The sequence below is a fragment of the Chlamydotis macqueenii genome, chromosome 8 (genome assembly GCF_036417535.1).
Source record: "Chlamydotis macqueenii isolate bChlMac1 chromosome 8, bChlMac1.mat, whole genome shotgun sequence".
Lineage (NCBI taxonomy): Eukaryota > Metazoa > Chordata > Aves > Otidiformes > Otididae > Chlamydotis > Chlamydotis macqueenii.
In genome coordinates this window covers 32651346-32667716 of record NC_141563.1, presented here as the reverse complement: position 1 = coordinate 32667716, position 16371 = coordinate 32651346, and the positions used below count along the sequence as shown (strand labels likewise).

General features: G+C 47.2%; 2 protein-coding genes across 3 annotated transcripts; one reads left to right on the top strand and one right to left on the bottom strand.

The window, feature by feature from the left end:
* The first annotated feature begins 424 nt into the window (after window positions 1-424).
* LDLRAD1 (low density lipoprotein receptor class A domain containing 1) lies at window positions 425-4642 on the top strand. 2 transcript variants are annotated; one of them, XM_086753916.1, is made up of 7 exons: window positions 425-445; window positions 811-862; window positions 1896-1898; window positions 2447-2578; window positions 2968-3105; window positions 3646-3774; window positions 4497-4642. In XM_086753916.1, exons 1-7 carry the CDS (start codon window positions 425-427, stop codon window positions 4640-4642), a joined length of 621 nt encoding a protein of 206 aa, XP_086610042.1. The 2 variants fall into 2 exon arrangements, with proteins under 2 accessions (XP_086610042.1, XP_010126630.1); XM_010128328.2 differs by lacking the exon at window positions 1896-1898.
* Window positions 4643-9293: 4651 nt separating this feature from the next.
* Window positions 9294-16315, bottom strand: LRRC42 (leucine rich repeat containing 42). The gene is made up of 8 exons (XM_086753383.1): window positions 16222-16315; window positions 14856-15343; window positions 12314-12445; window positions 11081-11199; window positions 10593-10681; window positions 10399-10512; window positions 10161-10245; window positions 9294-9782 (listed from the first exon to the last, which is right to left on the bottom strand). Exons 2-8 carry the CDS (start codon window positions 15326-15328, stop codon window positions 9526-9528), a joined length of 1269 nt encoding a protein of 422 aa, XP_086609509.1. The 5' UTR covers window positions 15329-15343; window positions 16222-16315; the 3' UTR covers window positions 9294-9525.
* Between the last annotated feature and the right edge of the window lie 56 nt (window positions 16316-16371).

Genomic DNA, 16371 nt, shown 5'->3' with positions numbered 1-16371 from the left:
AGACTCTCTTCCCTCAAGCTTTCATCACAAAGGGGCATTCTCGCTGACCAGCACCAGGGTAAATGCAGTTGGCATCAGCTAGGAGTGAGCATTCATCTTCCAAGCTGGTGTCGGCAATGGCAGCGGGGTTCTGGGCATCCAAAATCTCCCTGTCCTTTATGATTTGCCTAATGCCCTGTTGAGAAACCAAGATGGAACCAGGAGGAATGAGAAGCAAACCAGAAACTCCACTTCCAACCAGAGCTGGAGCATGGGCTTGGCACTGCCTTCCCCATCCTCTCCTGCTTGCATGTCTGGGCAGCAGCACGCTTCTTGCTTTCCTACCTTGGTTGCGTTTTGTTTCCTGGTAACATCGCTCGCGTTAAGGTACAGAAAACTCCCTGCAGTCCTTAGAGGTACTGTGAGATCTGTAGCTCTGGGAAGCATGAACAAAACTCACCCCCAGGTACAGTCTTCATCGGAAAAAATCTTATGTGCAGCTAAAGTACACGTGTTCTTGATAGTGTTGTTTGTCTGACCTCTTTATCACTGGTTTCTGTGATTTCTACTTAATCTAACTTGATACAAAAGGGAAGTATTGATATCAAGTGCTGGACTTGCATTAGTGTTTGTTTTACAAACGGGTAACTAAGATATAAAAGGTGATCTGATTGATTGTCAATTAAATTTGGGCCACGTTTCCACCAAGGCAGTTTTTGCTTGTGTGTGTTACATATTCCTGGGTAAGATGGTATGAGAACTAGAAAGGCATACCTTGTGTGATTACTGCGTGCTGCTTTCGTAAACTATCTTTTGTTCCTTTCCTTCTAGAGAAACGGTGATGCAGCTACTTTTGATTCAGCGAAGTCCTCTAAAGAAAGAGGTAACGAACGAAATGCAGAGCTTAACATTATTATTATTAAAGTATAAATCAATTGAAACTACCTATGTAATGTAAAATACAACCAATATTTATGATCTGTTGAGACCTATTTTATTTTTTTTCACCTTCTATGTAGTGAAACGTCCAGACTATAAAATTAATAAACTGAAGCTGTTCTTTGTTGGCCTGGAGCTGGCAGTCTTACGGTATAGCAGTATGATAGGCAATCCTTATCTGTCACAGAAAGGTTCATAGTGAACTTGCTGTAGGGTTTCTGTATGTTTTAATAGGCAAACTTCAGCAGATTTTTTCCATATTAAGAAGGAGAAGGTGAGATCAAACAGCAGAATCAACAGCAAACCTGTAGATCGAGCTGCAACATTTCATCACTGCCATTATTTTATACTCGTGTCTGTTTGTAACTGTTGTGTTTTCTGGTCAAAGGTGTTGTCTTGTAGACACAGACAAGCTGTAATTCACCACTTTTAAGCTGAAATGTTTGCATTTGATTCCCGCTCAAGCATGACAGAGGGCGGTGGTTACTGCAGCCAGGATCCCTTTGCCGTTGAGCAAGGGCCATGCCTTCCCTTGTGTTTGTACAACACAACAACTAAGTAAACACGAAGCACAGTTAAGACAAATTCTAACTTTTCAACTAAAGCTCTTTAAGTTCAGACATACCAAAATCCAATTATACACGCAGGGTTCTCTTAAGTGACTGGTTATGTGTTTCTCAGATGATCGCATTATTATTTTTTTTTTCTGTTGGTCTGGAAATACGAAGGAACACAAGAAAATACAATGTTGGTTTAGAGACAAACCGCTGGTGCTGCAGAGAGCTGAGATGAGGGCGGCTGATTGGTCTTGCTCTTACGTGCCCTGCTGTTGTGTTGCAATGACTGTGGGCTTGGCCCTCGGCTTCCGGATTCGGGTTGATTTATGTACGTGACTTTCTGAAAGCTGGAGTCCCTGGAAGGTCGCTGCCCTGTGTGCCCTGGAGATGTCTTCGGGGAGGGAAAGGGCTGCTCTTCAGCCAGTTCTCACTGTTTTGAGCTGATAATTCAGCCTTGTTCTGTGGGAACATTAAAGTCCTGGTTGGGGCAGAAAGCCTGAAGCACTGTAAAATGAAATTTTACCTCTTGGAGAGTTTTGCCGTGGGCTCTGGGAGGGCACCTTTCCCAGCCTTACACCGACCTGCCCTGTGTTTCAGCTGCTCCAACCATGAAAAGGGCGTTGCTGCTCTAAAGGGTCCAGCAGGTGCTTGACCTTCTCCACCCTTCTGCATCCAATGCGTTGGGTGAGCTCCAACAGAGACGCAGCATTTGTGCCGTATGGTCCCAGTGCTCTTCCACGCTGCAAGCAGCAAAATTCCCTATGAGGAGGGGAATGTTTAACATCAGCGTTTGGCTATTAAAACTCAACTATCAGCCCCAAACCCCAGCAGCCCCATCCAGTCCTGCACGCAGAAGCCTCTAAACATCACCCTCGCGGCTCTGTGCCGTCCCCCTCCGAAACACCTCGATGCCACTCAGCCCTGCCAGACCCTTCCCCAGCCCCTCACCTCTCTTTCTTGCCTCCCAACAGACTGCTGCCAGCCACGCAGCGCCTGCGCGGGCTGCGCGCGGAGACGCGTCTGCATCTCTGCCGCGGCACTGCTCATCCTCGCTGCCGCCGCGGGTTTGGCCGTGGCGTTGGGACTGCTGCCACGTGTGCCAGGTTGGTACCGCAGGGGTCGTTATTTATTTGGTAAGGGAGGCAGAAAATGGTGTTGCGTGAGAAGAGCTTTCGTGTCCATCACCATGCGTGGAGTGGTGCTTCCCAGGGTACCAGGAGGAAGGAAGGGGGCCTGTGGAGCGATGCAGCCCTGCACAGCCCAAGTCGCCACCAGCCATTCTTCTGCTCCAGTGCCCTGCTCCCTAGGGCTGTTGGTAACGCTGGGTGGCTTCAGACTTCTGGTATTGTCTTTAGACTCTGCCTCCCAGAGGTCCTGGCCCCTGGTTATTTCCAGAACAAATTAATTTTGGAAATCTCCCTTTCTTCCCCTTGATCTGTTCCTAATACCATGAAAATATTGGAAAATAAAGTATTTCTTGCTTTCCCTTCAGTGAACCGCTTCTGTGCAGCCTCCAATAACCGGACAGGCTTCTTGTGCGACGACAGAGTGACCTGCGTCCCGGCCAGCCAGGTCTGTGACAGAGTCAGCAACTGCAGGAACGGAGAGGATGAGCAGGAGAAACTCTGTGGTGAGTGGCTTTATTGTGACCATCCTCTCTGTGCTGGTCTTCCTCTTGTGAGACAGAGCAGCCAGTGTCCCTCTAATCCTGCTCCGTGCTTCCGGCCACGTACGTGAGCAGATAAGCCTGGCAGATCCTTTGTAGGGAAGATGCTGAGAGATAGCACTGCCCAAAACCCAGCGGGAGTGCCAGGAATCAAAGATTCCAAGATCCTCTGATCTTCCTAGGGTTTTTTTAAACCGTGATGGATTCCTCCATTGGTGAAGCTGTATGCCTATGTGGTTAATTTATTGTCCAGCTACCCTGGAAAAAACCTCATTAAAGCAGAAGCCTGGGGCACCCAGACTCTGCTTCTGGCTCAGTCACGAGCATCCCTTTCCTTCTCCAACCACAGTTTCCTCATCTGCAGCATCGTCCATGCCCTGACACCACCCGAGGAAGGACTGACCAACCACCCATGACAGCAGCCTTCGGTAGCTGCCATCCCCGTTTCAGCCGGTGCACCTGTGCCCGGTGTTCAGCTTGTGTCCTGTGTGTCCGCCCTTGCAGGTGACTTGCCCCGCAGCCTTCCGGGATACCTGATTTTCCGCTGCGGTAACCCCGCGTACTGGGTCTATGCCGATCAGCGGTGTGACGGGATGAACGACTGCGGAGACTGCTCTGACGAGATGGGGAGCTGTAAGTCTCAATTCTGGCAGCTGTTGGGCACAAGGTCTTTTCTGCTACTGGATTGAAATAGGTTGGACAGGTGTGGTGCTGCTGGAAATGCTGGGAGGCTGGCATGCACTGCTAAAGCCCAAAATAGCTGGGATAGGATGCGAGTACGAACTATGCTCCGTTCCATCAGCTGCCAAGGGCTCTGTGTCAAAGTCTGGTGGAAACTGAGAGGGGAAAGGCTCCGTGCTCTGCTCCCAGTTTCATCGCCATGATGTAGGCAGCAGTGATGGTTCAAACTGGCCTTTGGTTGTTGGTCGGGAGATGGGGGGGGCTGAGTGTGCCTCAGCAGCTTCAAAGCCATCTAGATCCTCCTCTTGCTCAAACAAGCAGCAGGTTTGTTCCTGTGTCACCCTCCTGGTTTTGAACCTCAGGTGAGACCTGCCCGTATCAGCAGCTTTCTCTGGAGTAGCTTGCTAAAAAAAAAAAAAATTAATTATATCCAGTTGTTCCTCCTAGGATGGCATGTCTGCCGTGAAGGTCGTTGCAATGTCACGCTCTGTGGTTGTCTCCCACAAGTAGCACCCAGCGAGTGTCCTCTTTGGTGGGTTCACAGACTCAGGGTCATCACCAGTGGTTTTTCAGTAGCTGCCAGGGGGATGAAAGGGAAGTTACCAACGTAAGGAAGGAGATGATGGGTTGGTGCAGCAGAAGCATTTCTGTTCCCTGGTTTCCATCCCTCCCAGTGGCCGCCTGCCCCCCGTGTGAGTCAGACTGGTGGAGCTGCAGCCCCGTGCTCTACAAGTACTGCTCCTGCGTCCCCAGGAGGCTGTGCCGGGATGGCGTCCAGCACTGCCTCAGCTGGTCCGATGAGTACATCTGCCGACCGTGAAGCCTTGGCTGGAGACCACAGGGTGCTTGCTGCGTTGTCACCTTTGAGACTTGGTGTCCCCCTGCTCTGCCGCTCTCTTGGGAAGCTCCAACTCAAGCAGCAGTGTGCTGACTGGTGCGCAGTGACGCTGAATGGGGATGAAGTGCACACGGCAGCCCACGCTGCAGGCTAGGCACTGGCAGTGGGACACCTTGAAGGGCTCTCCCATCGTGTGAGGGTGAGTCCTTTCTACACGGGCAGAGCGCTGGCTTGCAGCGTTGACTCAATGGGTTGTGTGCAGGCTGCTGGAGGCTGGTTCCCAGCGGCTGCCAACACAGATGCTGTGTCTGGCCAACCCTGGGCGAGGGGTTTCTCCCATGTGGACAGGCTGGTGCCTTCACTATGAGGGCTACCCTAACGAGCAGGAGCTGAGGTGAGCCCTTCTAGCCCTTGGGTTGGCATGTCCCTCCTGATCTTCACAGGCAGGAGGAGAAGCTTGTGTTTGTGTTCAAAGTGCCTTTGCAGATGTTTTCAGCAGCAGCTTTGAAGGCTCTGCATTGATGGTCCCAGAATGCTTCCGTGGGAATGCTGTGCTGAGGATGACACGGTGGGAAGCTGCTGCACAGGCCGCCCCCATGCTCTTCTCAAACTGTGAAGGCCAGCACGGAGGGTGTAATGGCACGGAAAACTGAAGTGGAGAGGTTTCAGGGTTTGTGGGGATAAATCACCGTGTCCCTGTGACTGCGTAGCTGCTGTCCCTGCAAGCCAGGGCAGGGAACCACCATGTCTACAAGATGCTCTTCTCTCAGGGCTGTGCAGTTTTGGAGCAGCAGGTTGAGAACAGCTCTGGGGCTGGGATGCGTTTGCACCGACATTGGCACAGAAAGGAGAAAAAAAAATGTTGCCACCTCGGAGCAGGGAGCAGCAGAAAGCCAAGTGCCGCTCCCGGGGCAGCGTGGGACGACATGGGATCTGTTCATTGCTTGTTTTGTTCCTCTGCCAGCAAAGCAGGATCAGGCAGCCAAACCTTCAAAGCAGTCCTCAGGATGCAGATACGGACATGCCACTGAAATTTAAGAAAGATGTGGTCTTTCTCTACTGCTTTGAAAATCTCATCTGTGTCTAAAACATAATCTCTGAGAAAAACCCACGTTTACAGTGAGTGCCCTCACTTTTCTAGGCCCAAAATAAACACCAGGTGATCTTCCCACCACCATCCCAGGTCATAGATCTTTAAAAGTAAAACCCTGTTCACGCATTTCTTCTCTGTCCTGTGATCTGCAACTCGGCGTGTCACCATGACTTGTACCAACGGTCAATGTTTCTTCTAATTTGTCGCTGGGATACAGCTGTAGAGGTTTTTTAAAAATAGCTTTCCAGTCTTCTGACTCATGCTTCACCTGGAATGAGACGGCAAAACTCTGCGTGACAGAACCAGTACTGTGGGAAACTTTTAAAGCTGCATTTAATAACCTGTCCTGATCCACGCCTGGCTGGGATGGATGGCTTGCCTGTAAAACATTACTGCAGTGCTGCAGCTCGGATGAGAGGTTAGGAGTTTTCTGGGTAAACATTTCTCACTTGCAAGCTTCCAGCCTCCATCAAAGCCTGAAATTGAGATGCACATTTTTACTGGAGAGTCGCAGACATCTAACGCTTCAACGAGGCCCAGGTGGGGTTGCTAAATAAAGCTTGACTTCTTGTAGGTGCTGTTCTTCTTGTTACCCCCAAGTACGTTCTGGGGCAGCCAGTGAGGAGGTCTTGCAGCATTTCTTAAGAGGGGCAAAGGGAGGGGTAATTCAGAGGCGGTGCTACCAGGTCAGCCTCTCCTTCCTGGGGAGAAAAGCTCCTTTCCGATTCAGATGGGCTTCAGCCACGGAATGTCTGCCTGTTCCTTGGCTTTGAAGTTCCTTGGCTTTGAACGAGCTCTCAGCACGCTTCTACAAGGTAGCAGTTGAAGAAAGGTGAGAGAGGAAGGGAGGAAGAATCTTGTCCCTCAGGATGGGAACTGTATGTGGATAAGAGAACAACTGTAGTTGGTAAGGATTGAACTAATTAGTTAAAAAAATACAGAAACTGTCACGTTCAGCATAGGGCCCAGCTGGTATTGCTGGCTAAAAAAAAATAATTGTTCTGTATCAAAGATATTGGGACAGCCATGACTTTCTGGAGCCTCCAGTGGTTGCTGTTGTTGGGAAGAGGATGCTGGTTAGGCTGACCTGTATGGCAACTGCTGTATTCTCCCAGTCCAATATTTGTCAATCATTGCAACAGGTTCCCCCTGCCAAGTTTCAAGATGCTCACGAGGGCGAAGAGGAAAGGGTTGGGGGATGCGACATGGGGAGTCAGATGTTTGCTGTGTGGGAGGCTGCTTCTCCACCGCAGCGGAGGTCAAGCGGTGGCTTGCCTTGGCTGGATGGGGACAGTGTTGGGATCTGGGAACTCCTACATTATATTCATATATAATTTTCTTATAATTGCAAGACATGATAAAAAAGGCAAATGCTTGGCATAAGGCAAGAAAAATTCTTGTGCCAGTTTCCCTCTCCTTCAGCAGGAGGGTGAGGAAATGGAGGCAGGCTTAGGGCGCATGGGATATCCCTGTCTGCAAAGAGGAAACCACATATGCACCCCTTCTCCCTTTCTGCCGTCTCTCAGCTTTGTAAGTGAGCTGAGCCACAAAGAAATGGGGTCAGCAATGTGATCTCTGCATCTAAGATAGCCAGTAAAGGTTTACCGGTGTCAGAGGAGCTGACCCACCCGGTACCTGCGGCATAGAGCCCCAGGGTTGCTCTCCAGTTGTCCCTGTATCCGTTCCCAGTGAGCGCTCCTGGGAGATCGGAGCTGTGATTAACGGCCTCAGGTTAGGAGGAGAGAGGAACCGGGGACTCATCCTGCTCTAGATTTACACTTGCGAAGAAACTGGCCAAGAGAGGCACAGGAAGCAGCAGTCCATGGGCAGCAAGACTCAGAAGCCAGCCTGGAAACAGCCAGGGATGCAGCAGGCAGCTTAAGCAGGCGCTTGACTGAGCCTATCTGTTTCAGGGTGAGTGTTTTTCTTAATTTTCTTACTTATTGCCTTGTTCCTGGTGAGCAGAGGGTGTGTGCCTGACAGAGAGCAATAAACAGAGATCAGTGGGTTGAGGACATAGTGGTAAGTGTGCCTAAGCCTTCGTAGGATAAAATTTACACAGTGGTGTGTTTGAGGAAGTCTGCTGGTCAGCAGGAAACCTAAGAGAAGGAATAATGCTACCAAGGATGGAGAGCATAAGAAACACAGTGCTCTAAAACACCTCTTTTGAAAAGAAAAGCTGTGCTATATGCTTTTACCAATGAGCCTGTGACCTGGGCAGACCATTTGTGTCAAATCATGATGCGCGTCTTTTCCGGCTCAGGGCATCGGCTCCCAGCCGCTTTACCAATGTGAAACGGAGTGTACGATTCTCCGAGACGCGCATCCCTCCGCGGTCAGGTTAGCAGATCTCCACGGTAGTGGAAGGGCTAGCAAAAGAAATCCGTGGTGGCTGTTGGACCAGAAGCCAGCTGCAGGAGGAGGATTATACTTGCGCGCTGCAGTCGTCTTCCTCCCCGTTGAGGCGCTGTTTTGCTAAGTCACTATTTGTGCCGTTATTTGTCTCAGCAGAGGGCTGAGGAATTCGTCAGTGGAAGCTATGAATAGCCTTGAGTTTCTGGGAAAAAACGTAGGGCTTGAATGCAAGTATGCTTGTTTTGTTTGTGTGTAGTACTTTTTTGAAGAAAATTCAGCAATAAAAGAACAAAGAGAGAAAGGGGTTTAGCTCTTTATGCATTTTTGAGGTGAAGTTCCTTTTCCTGGCCGCTGATTTCCAAGGATGTGTTGCTTTTCTTGTCGCTGAATTATGGCAAACAACAGTGTAAAAGGAAGATATTCTCTAAATTAGCACTAGTAGAGGAAACCTGTAATAAATTCTTGGCCTTACAGGCCGAAGAACACAATGATGGTCGCAGTGCCAAACTCATGGGCACTGTGCACCTCAGCCAATTTTGATAGAAACACTCAGGGCAGGAATTCAACAATAAACACCCCTGCAGCACTGCAGCTGTACTCCTGGCTTCAAACAGACCAACACAGAATGGTTTTCTAGGGTTTTCTACAGCAAATACGTAGAACTCATTTGAATTATAAACTTCCCTGAATGTTTTCAGATGGGGAGGTACCGTTAGGATGTTGGAGGCATGCGTGCACACTGAGAATGGGTTTTAAACCACAGAATGCTCTCAAATGCAGGGAATTTGCTTGTAAGGGAGAATATATTACAACTGCAGAGCCTACTCTCTACAGTAACCCAGTTTCAGCTTTCATTTCCTGGGCTAAAAGGAGGGAGATAGGGGACTTCTGTTCTACTTTGGAGTTCTGCAGTAGCTGTTACTGAGGGGTTACCGCCTCTGCCTCCCTCCCCTGGGGCCAGTGCTTATCCTCTTTGCTTCCTCCCTTTGTCAGAGCTCTGGTGTTTTTACAGCCTGAGGTTTATGTTCTGCCAGCACCGTTCATGTCCCAGGGCGCTTGACAAGCACAGCGCAGCTTCGTTTTGGATGAGCTGCAGCGATTCATCTTCTGCCCCTCAGGAGGCAAGAGAGGAGGAAGGACAGGACCAGCTATTTTTGTGAACGATATCTATGGCAGGAGAGTTAGTTAAGGATGACAACAAAAACTTTATTTGAAAAAATTATTATGTATTGAAAATATACAGTAGTATCATCAACCTTCTCCTTGACTCCGTCCCACCCCAAGCATAGGTTAACACACAAGCGTATCACAGCAAACAGATTTAACAGTACTGGTCTCCTTTGTTACTCCCTCTCAGTATGTCCAAATTCTGTCATCAGCAAGAAAACAACAAACAAAAGACCCACTTCTTTCTGACTCAGTAGGTATTTAACAAATCCCAGTCCTCCACAGTGAGGCACAGATGCTTCTGTTTGGAAGTCCTTTCTTTCTCTTGTTCAGCCAAAGCTCTTTTTTTATTGTTCTTTAATTCATGGCTGCCTGCAACCTCCTTTTTCAAAGGTAAATGGCAATTTTGAACTTTTTCCTTATAGAACTGTAAGGTTCCAGACGCTTTTGTTTCTGCCTCCACCAACTTGCACTTGACTACCTCCTCTATTCTGTGTGTCTTGCCATCTACAGAAAAAAAAACAAAAAAACAAGTTTAGATTTTGCGAAAAAACAGAATTATGCTGTAAATCGCATACTTGTGTTACAAATTATTCCAGCCAACCTGGAATACTGACTGCTTTGCTGAAATGTGCATAGGGAAAAATAACATTTGTATTTTGGACTCAGAATTTTAAGAAGAAAACTCAGTATGCTGCCCTAAGCATGCTGCCATGGTGTACTTTAGGAGTTATCCAGCAGTCTAACAAATGAAAAAACTCAAACACATTGTAATGCAGTTGAAATTGCACACCTGAGATGCTATTTGTACAAAAAAAAAAAAAGTATGAAAATATTCCTTGTAGAAAAGAATACAAACTATGTGGTCTCTGTGCGATTACATACAGAAGCGCAGAGCTGCTCTTCTGGATCTCAAGTCGTCTTGTGGCTTGATGGCCTCCATAACTGCCTGCTCCCACTGCAAAACTGTCTGAAATAACATTTGAAGGAGTTAACATTTTTCTTGTAAAATTTACAGAAACATCACTGGAAACACTTCTATCCCTTGTTCTTTCCTATTCAGTGATTTAATACTCCATAAGGACAATTTCTAGAGAGTAAAACGGACTTAAAACCCCATTACCTGCTCTGCCCATCCCTCTGTTTTGCAGTTACTGTGATCAAATTCTTTCAGAGGCACTGTTGAGTGAACCAGGCCTATCTGCATTTGGATCCGCTTAATGACGGCATTAACATCCTAGTGAAAAGGGAAATAGAGTAGTCAGAGGGGAAGAACATCTGGTTACACTTGTCCAGTAAACTTAAATGCTTTTTTACCTTGAGACCTGTCCCAGAAATGTCCAAACAATTCAATTTCTTGAAAGAAAGAAGGTATCCAATTCCCGTGTCTGTGATTTTAGGATTACCTGTAAGGTCAAGGAAAACTAACTGAGTTGCAAGATGTGGAGAAAGATGATCAGAATACCAAGAATCTATTTGTTCCAGAAGCTAATATTAGAACAAGGGAGTTTTGACCTAGTATGCTTCATGTTTTGAAAGTGAGTCAAAACTGACCTTTTCCCTCTAATGATCAAAATATAATTATTTACAATACCAGTTCTCAAGTTATTAAAAATATCTATGTCAGTAGCAAGTGGCTGAGACTACAGGTATGACCTGTGCCTTCTGGAAAGTTGGTGAAATTTGGAGTTGAGTACTTGGCTCAGGGGAATAATTAAATTAACTGTATTCCTTCAATATTGAGGATAAATTATTTATCAGAAAGGATACAGGTTGCTTCTAATATTAAACCATGAAGTACTTACAAGACAAGTCTAATACCAAAAGATTCTCAAGTCCCTTTTTCAATACTCGTACTGGTGCTGTCATTCTGCGAAGGCCTGCATCTGATAAACAGTTGTCTTTCAGGAGAAGCCGTTTTACACTGGGAAGAGAGATACAAAAAAGCTTGTACAGTTTATAGTCATATATAGTTTACAGTTTGGCATAATAGTCATTATTTTAGACAGCTTTGCAAAATGTCCTAAAACTGTGTTGGAAGGCCGAGGTCTTCCTATGCCAACCCTTCAGTCTACGTTGTTAACGTCAGTAAAAGTAGCAAGACAGAAGCCTGGGTTGGTAGGACTAATAAATATCTTTATATTCCCTCTGCTAGCTCAACAGAAGTGCTTACTTGAGCAGCCGTTCCTAGAGCTCGAGTGACAAACCGATCCTAGAGCACAAGCATTTGCTAAGAGAGACAATAAGGTTCTTTATACACTGAAGTTATTTATACCAAGGCTGCCAATTTCAACTCCACTCAAAAGTAAAAAGAGAAAAATGCTTGGCAAAATGGGAGAGGACAGATTTACTAAGAGATATGGCAATTATTTTAAGTAAGCAATGAGGTGTTATAACATAGATGAACAAAACAGGGAAAACCAGAACATTAAAACATTTTCCAGCTCACTTCAAGACAAAACCTTGCTGCAAAATGCACCAAAATCTTCTAGTAACAGAATATCCCCTAGTTAGCAGTCACCCTGCCTATTAATTTCCAAAATTTTCTACTTTCAAATGTTAGCATAAAACAAAATTACTTTTTTTTTTTTTTTTTTTTTTTTACAAAGGGAATTAACTAAATATTCAACCTACTGCTTGCAGAAATCTTCATCTGGAACACTGATTTGGTTAAAAATTTGGCTGATAAAGTTCCCTCTTAAAAAAGGAAATAAAAGTGTAAAACTGTTCCAAATGCTTAAGATGCAGTTTTTACCTGGCCAATGGAAACTGTAAAAAGTTGATTTAAACACACGAGACAGTGAATTATCTTGCACATTTGTAGGACCTTTTACGATTCAGTATGTGCTTCAGATCACGTGCTTTGTGTACAATAAACTCTGTATTTTGTTTACCCGAAGAATGGGTTTTATAAGCAACCAAAATCTTCAAACTTACACATATGAAGGTTTCCTTTAAAGTCACAGCCTGATTTGTTGAACAACTTAGTGACAGGAAAAGCAAGTGTCATTTTTAGCTATGCATCAAGAAATCGGTACCTAGAGAGAGCCTCTTTGGTGAGGTGTTCCAGCAGTTCATGTTCATCTCCAAGTTTACAACAGGAGAGATCCAAACACGTCAGTTCCCGGAAAGACTTAATTTCTTCTAGCTTTTCAGAGATAACCAGATATCTGCAAACAGGGAAAAAGAAAAAAAAAGCTATCAGAGTTCAGGCACATAAGGCAGCACATCTATCCTCAATATATCCTCAAGTCTCACAAGCATAACGCAGTTGTTTCTTCTAAGTATCTATGTAAAAATTGTCAGAAATTAGCCAGCTGTCCTAACTACCTTTTTATGTGCAGTCTGCACGCAGCACATCTGAGTTCCCAGTCTTCTCCCTGAACAAATGTCATGGTTTTGCTTTGATTCAAAATATTGGACTAACGAATAAGACTTCAACTTGCAAACATCGCAATTAGGGACTTCTTTACAAATTATTATAGTCTTATTTCAGAATAATGCAAAATATATATTCCAGTTTACAATAAATCAACTTCACAAACTGCTCTTCCTCAGTATCTAGGAAGTGCGTAGACAAACCCGCATTCATCCAGGTTTAAAATCTACTTCAAATGTATCAGGATAGCTTGTCAAATGGCAAAATTTTACTTTTTTTATAAGTAAATAAAATACTTCACTAGAGATTAAAGTTCTACAGGACACTTTCAGGACTCCTACTAGAGCTGTGACTACACCCCAGGCAGTAGTTGCTCAGTGGGTTATTTTTTTAGCTGTGTTGGCTCCCTGATCTGATTCACTCCGCAGCCATGCAAACTTCCGTGCTGGAACTATTCAGTAGGAGGTTTAAAGATGGGAACAAACCCCTGAAGAATGGCATGCATGAATCTACAGTAATAAGCACGTAGCAGTCACTACCTCACCGATCTCCCCTGCATTTACTTCTTATTGTCCCCGTGGCAAGACGAGCCCCAAATTCATTAATCTCTCCTGAATTGACCTTATATTCCCCATGGCAAGGCAAACCCTCGAGGTCAGCATCTTCACTGCTGAAATGAGGGGTGCTTCCTAATTTGATCCCTCAAGGAACACCTCTTTGGCCATGCAAATAAGGGGACCTTAATATCCTCCCACCGTAAGTACACCTGTCAAACCACCCCGGCAAATCCCTTTGCCGTGCAATTCAGCTACGTGGAAGGCAGTATGTACGGTCAGAGCGCAAGCCAATTCTTGAGAGATACTACTAGCTCAGGGGGGTTGTGAAGAGTGGGCTCTTTCAGAAATCAGATTCATGAGAAAATGCTTTAATATCTTACTTCCTGGATTTCAAAGACTCAACAGCTTTCTGTAATGGCAAAAGATGCCAGATTAATTTCAGAATTAAGCCTGTAAAAAGTATCTGGACTAGAGATAAAAGGGAGTAGGTTTAAAGGATAAAACAAAGGATAATTGACCTCTGCTCAAACATTCCTGCTGTGCTCAGAACACCCTTGGCACTTCAGATGAATATGCCTGTACTTTGATTTTAAACTGGATAAACCACCCCTTTTTCAAGTGTACAGATGGAAGACAGACTGGTTATATTACTGGGAAAGACTTCAGTAGGAGCAAGGCTTAAAAAACTTAATCTAGTTTTAAGCTTGGTAAGACTCTCTTTTAGTGAAAAACAATGTGGACATTGAGAAGATGGAAAAACTGGTGCTGGACTGTCGCTGAAGCACATTCAGTATTGGGGTGGGAACCACAACAAACTACGGTAAAACCTGCCTGACTTCAAAGCCTGCAACTTACCTATAAGGCTCTATCTTTTCTGAGCCCCCAAAATGAAACAGGATAGCAAGCTTATAGTAAATAAACCCAGACAGTTTGCAAGGGTGCACTTTATCTGTACAGTCAGCCAAGTATGTTGAAATGCTTATAAACAGCAATTACAAAAACATCCCACTAAATACCTGAGAAGGCATTAAACACACAGATTGCTATGGAACTGCTGATTATTATTGGTAAAAAATAGTTGCAGGTTTAATCCTTCACATAAAATTCCCTGTTAGTTAACATGGATGTAGCCTGTTACCTGTATTATGATTTGTATCTTAGAATGAAACCAGCAGCTGCACTTGTAGGAAAGGAATCGTAGAATCATTTGAGGTTGGAAAAGATCTTTGAGATCATTGAGTCCAACTGTTAACACTGCCAAGTCCACCACTAAACCATGTCCCTAAGCTCCACATCTACATGTCTTTTAAATACCTCCAGGGATGGTGACCCAACCACTTCCCTGGGCAGCCTGTTGCAATGCTTGAAGAATTTTTTACTAATATCCAATCTAAACCTCCCCTAGCGCAACTTGAGGCCACTTCCTCTCGTTCTGTCACTTGCTACTTGGGATAAAATGGGAATAGGACAAAAGGTAGCAATCAGCAGAGTGAACCAAGGCTCAGGTTATTTCATTACAATTAGGTGGTGTCATAAAGGCTAAGACATTTTTTTTTAATTACTTTTGAGAGAAAATAATTTGAGGGAAACTTTAAGTTTGCTAGCAAAAAGCATTAGCAGATATTTGTTACTGAACACACTCACCTATTCCGCAAGCATAATGAACAGAGCACCAAACTGCCATATGCTTCAGTAAACTTCTGTAGAGCTCTCAGTCCTGTTACTGGTTCTGTGAACTTTTGTCTTGCTTCTGCGGCTGAAAAGAGCTTTTCAGCAATCTGCTCTGGGAAACCGATCAATGAGTCAATGTGATCAACATTGTCAGAAATGTAACCCAGCACCAGGCTGAAGAGAGACTTGGCCGAGTACCGCAGGTTCCCCTCCTTAGTGTACGTGAAGATGAAATGATCAGTCCTCTGCCTCCTTGCCCTATCGTCCTCCCTGTTCAAACAGAGCTCCACCGAGAACCCTCTGGAAAACAGCCTAAAAGGTCTTGTTTTGGGAGTGACATCCTGTATGCCGCCCGCACCCTGATTTACCACGTGCAGCTTCCCATTTTCACGCACATATATTGGCCCAGTATCCAAATGGCTTTCTGAGTGGAGGCAGTAAGACATTCCCTTCGTCCAGTTCTGCAAAAACAAACCACAGACAGGTAAAGAATAGCCACAGAGGAAAACACTGCTCAGGAAAGACCCCAAACCCTGGCAGCTCGCCTCGATGCCCCGAGCACCGTCATGTAGGAAGGCCAGGCTGTCTGCCATCAAGCCGCGAACACCAGCCAAGTGGGAACCAAACCCAGGGCTGGCAGAGAGGTGAGGGGCCTTTGCTCTGGCAGGGCCTTGCTGCTCTGTGCCTGAGGCTTGATCCCAGTCCTGCACAGGCACGGGGAAAGGGAGAAGGTCTGGGGCCTGTGCGGGAAGCAGGCCCCACAGCTTGGCCTGGCTCTGCTGCAGGAGAAGGGGAGGAGAAGGAGGGCAAATGGCCGACTGCAGCAGGGCAATGGAGGCTGATGGAGAATCTCCCTCCCTGGGAGGGCGGGCAGGCTCCTGGTGCCCCCTCCCCAGCTTAGCCGGGTGCCAGGGGGCTCTGGTTTGTGAGCACGGGTCCTGGCGGGGGGATGGAGGGCGCAGACCCCGCCATGGCGGGGGGGAGAGGAGGGAGAGGGTCCTGTCAGCTCCTGCCCTGAGGGGCTGGGGGCTCAGGTGCCGCGGGGCGGGAGGGGATCGGGCCCCGCCCGAGGCGGGGAAAGGGGTGCTGAAGGGATCGGGCGCTGCCCGGGGGAGGGGAACCGGGGGGTGGGGTCCAGCCCTGAGGGGCCACGAGGGGGGTCGGGCCCTGCCTGAGGGTCTGTGAAGGGATCGGGCCCTGCCCTGCCCTGCCCGAGGGGCTCAAGGGGAAGGGTCCCCGCCCCGCCCGGTCCCCAGTCCGCCCCGGCCCGGTGCGGGGCGAGGCAGAGAGGAGAGCGACCCGCTCCCCGCCGGGACCACCGACCCCGGCCCCTACCTACCTGCCCCGCGAAGGGGCCACCCTGACACGCCGTCAGCCCGGCCGCGGATCGCCGCTCCCGCCGCCCATCCCGCAGCGCCCGCGGGGCGGCGGGCGGAGCCACGCCGGGGGCGGGTACCGGCACCGGGCCGGGGCGGAGCGGGGCATGCCG

Bases quoted from the DNA above. Each gene is read 5' to 3' on its own strand.
- LRRC42 (XM_086753383.1), bottom strand. From the start codon at position 15,328: ATGTCTTACTGCCTCCACTCAGAAAGCCATTTGGATACTGGGCCAATA. The intron at 12,446-14,855 runs GTGAGTGTGTTC...CCCTGTTTGCAG, and splicing joins TCATTATGCTTGCGGAATAG to ATATCTGGTTATCTCTGAAA. The intron at 10,246-10,398 runs GTAATGGGGTTT...ATGTTATTTCAG, and splicing joins CAGAGGGATGGGCAGAGCAG to ACAGTTTTGCAGTGGGAGCA.
- LDLRAD1 (XM_086753916.1), top strand. From the start codon at position 425: ATGAACAAAACTCACCCCCAG. The intron at 446-810 runs GTACAGTCTTCA...CTTTCCTTCTAG, and splicing joins TGAACAAAACTCACCCCCAG to AGAAACGGTGATGCAGCTAC. The intron at 3,106-3,645 runs GTGAGTGGCTTT...CCGCCCTTGCAG, and splicing joins TGAGCAGGAGAAACTCTGTG to GTGACTTGCCCCGCAGCCTT.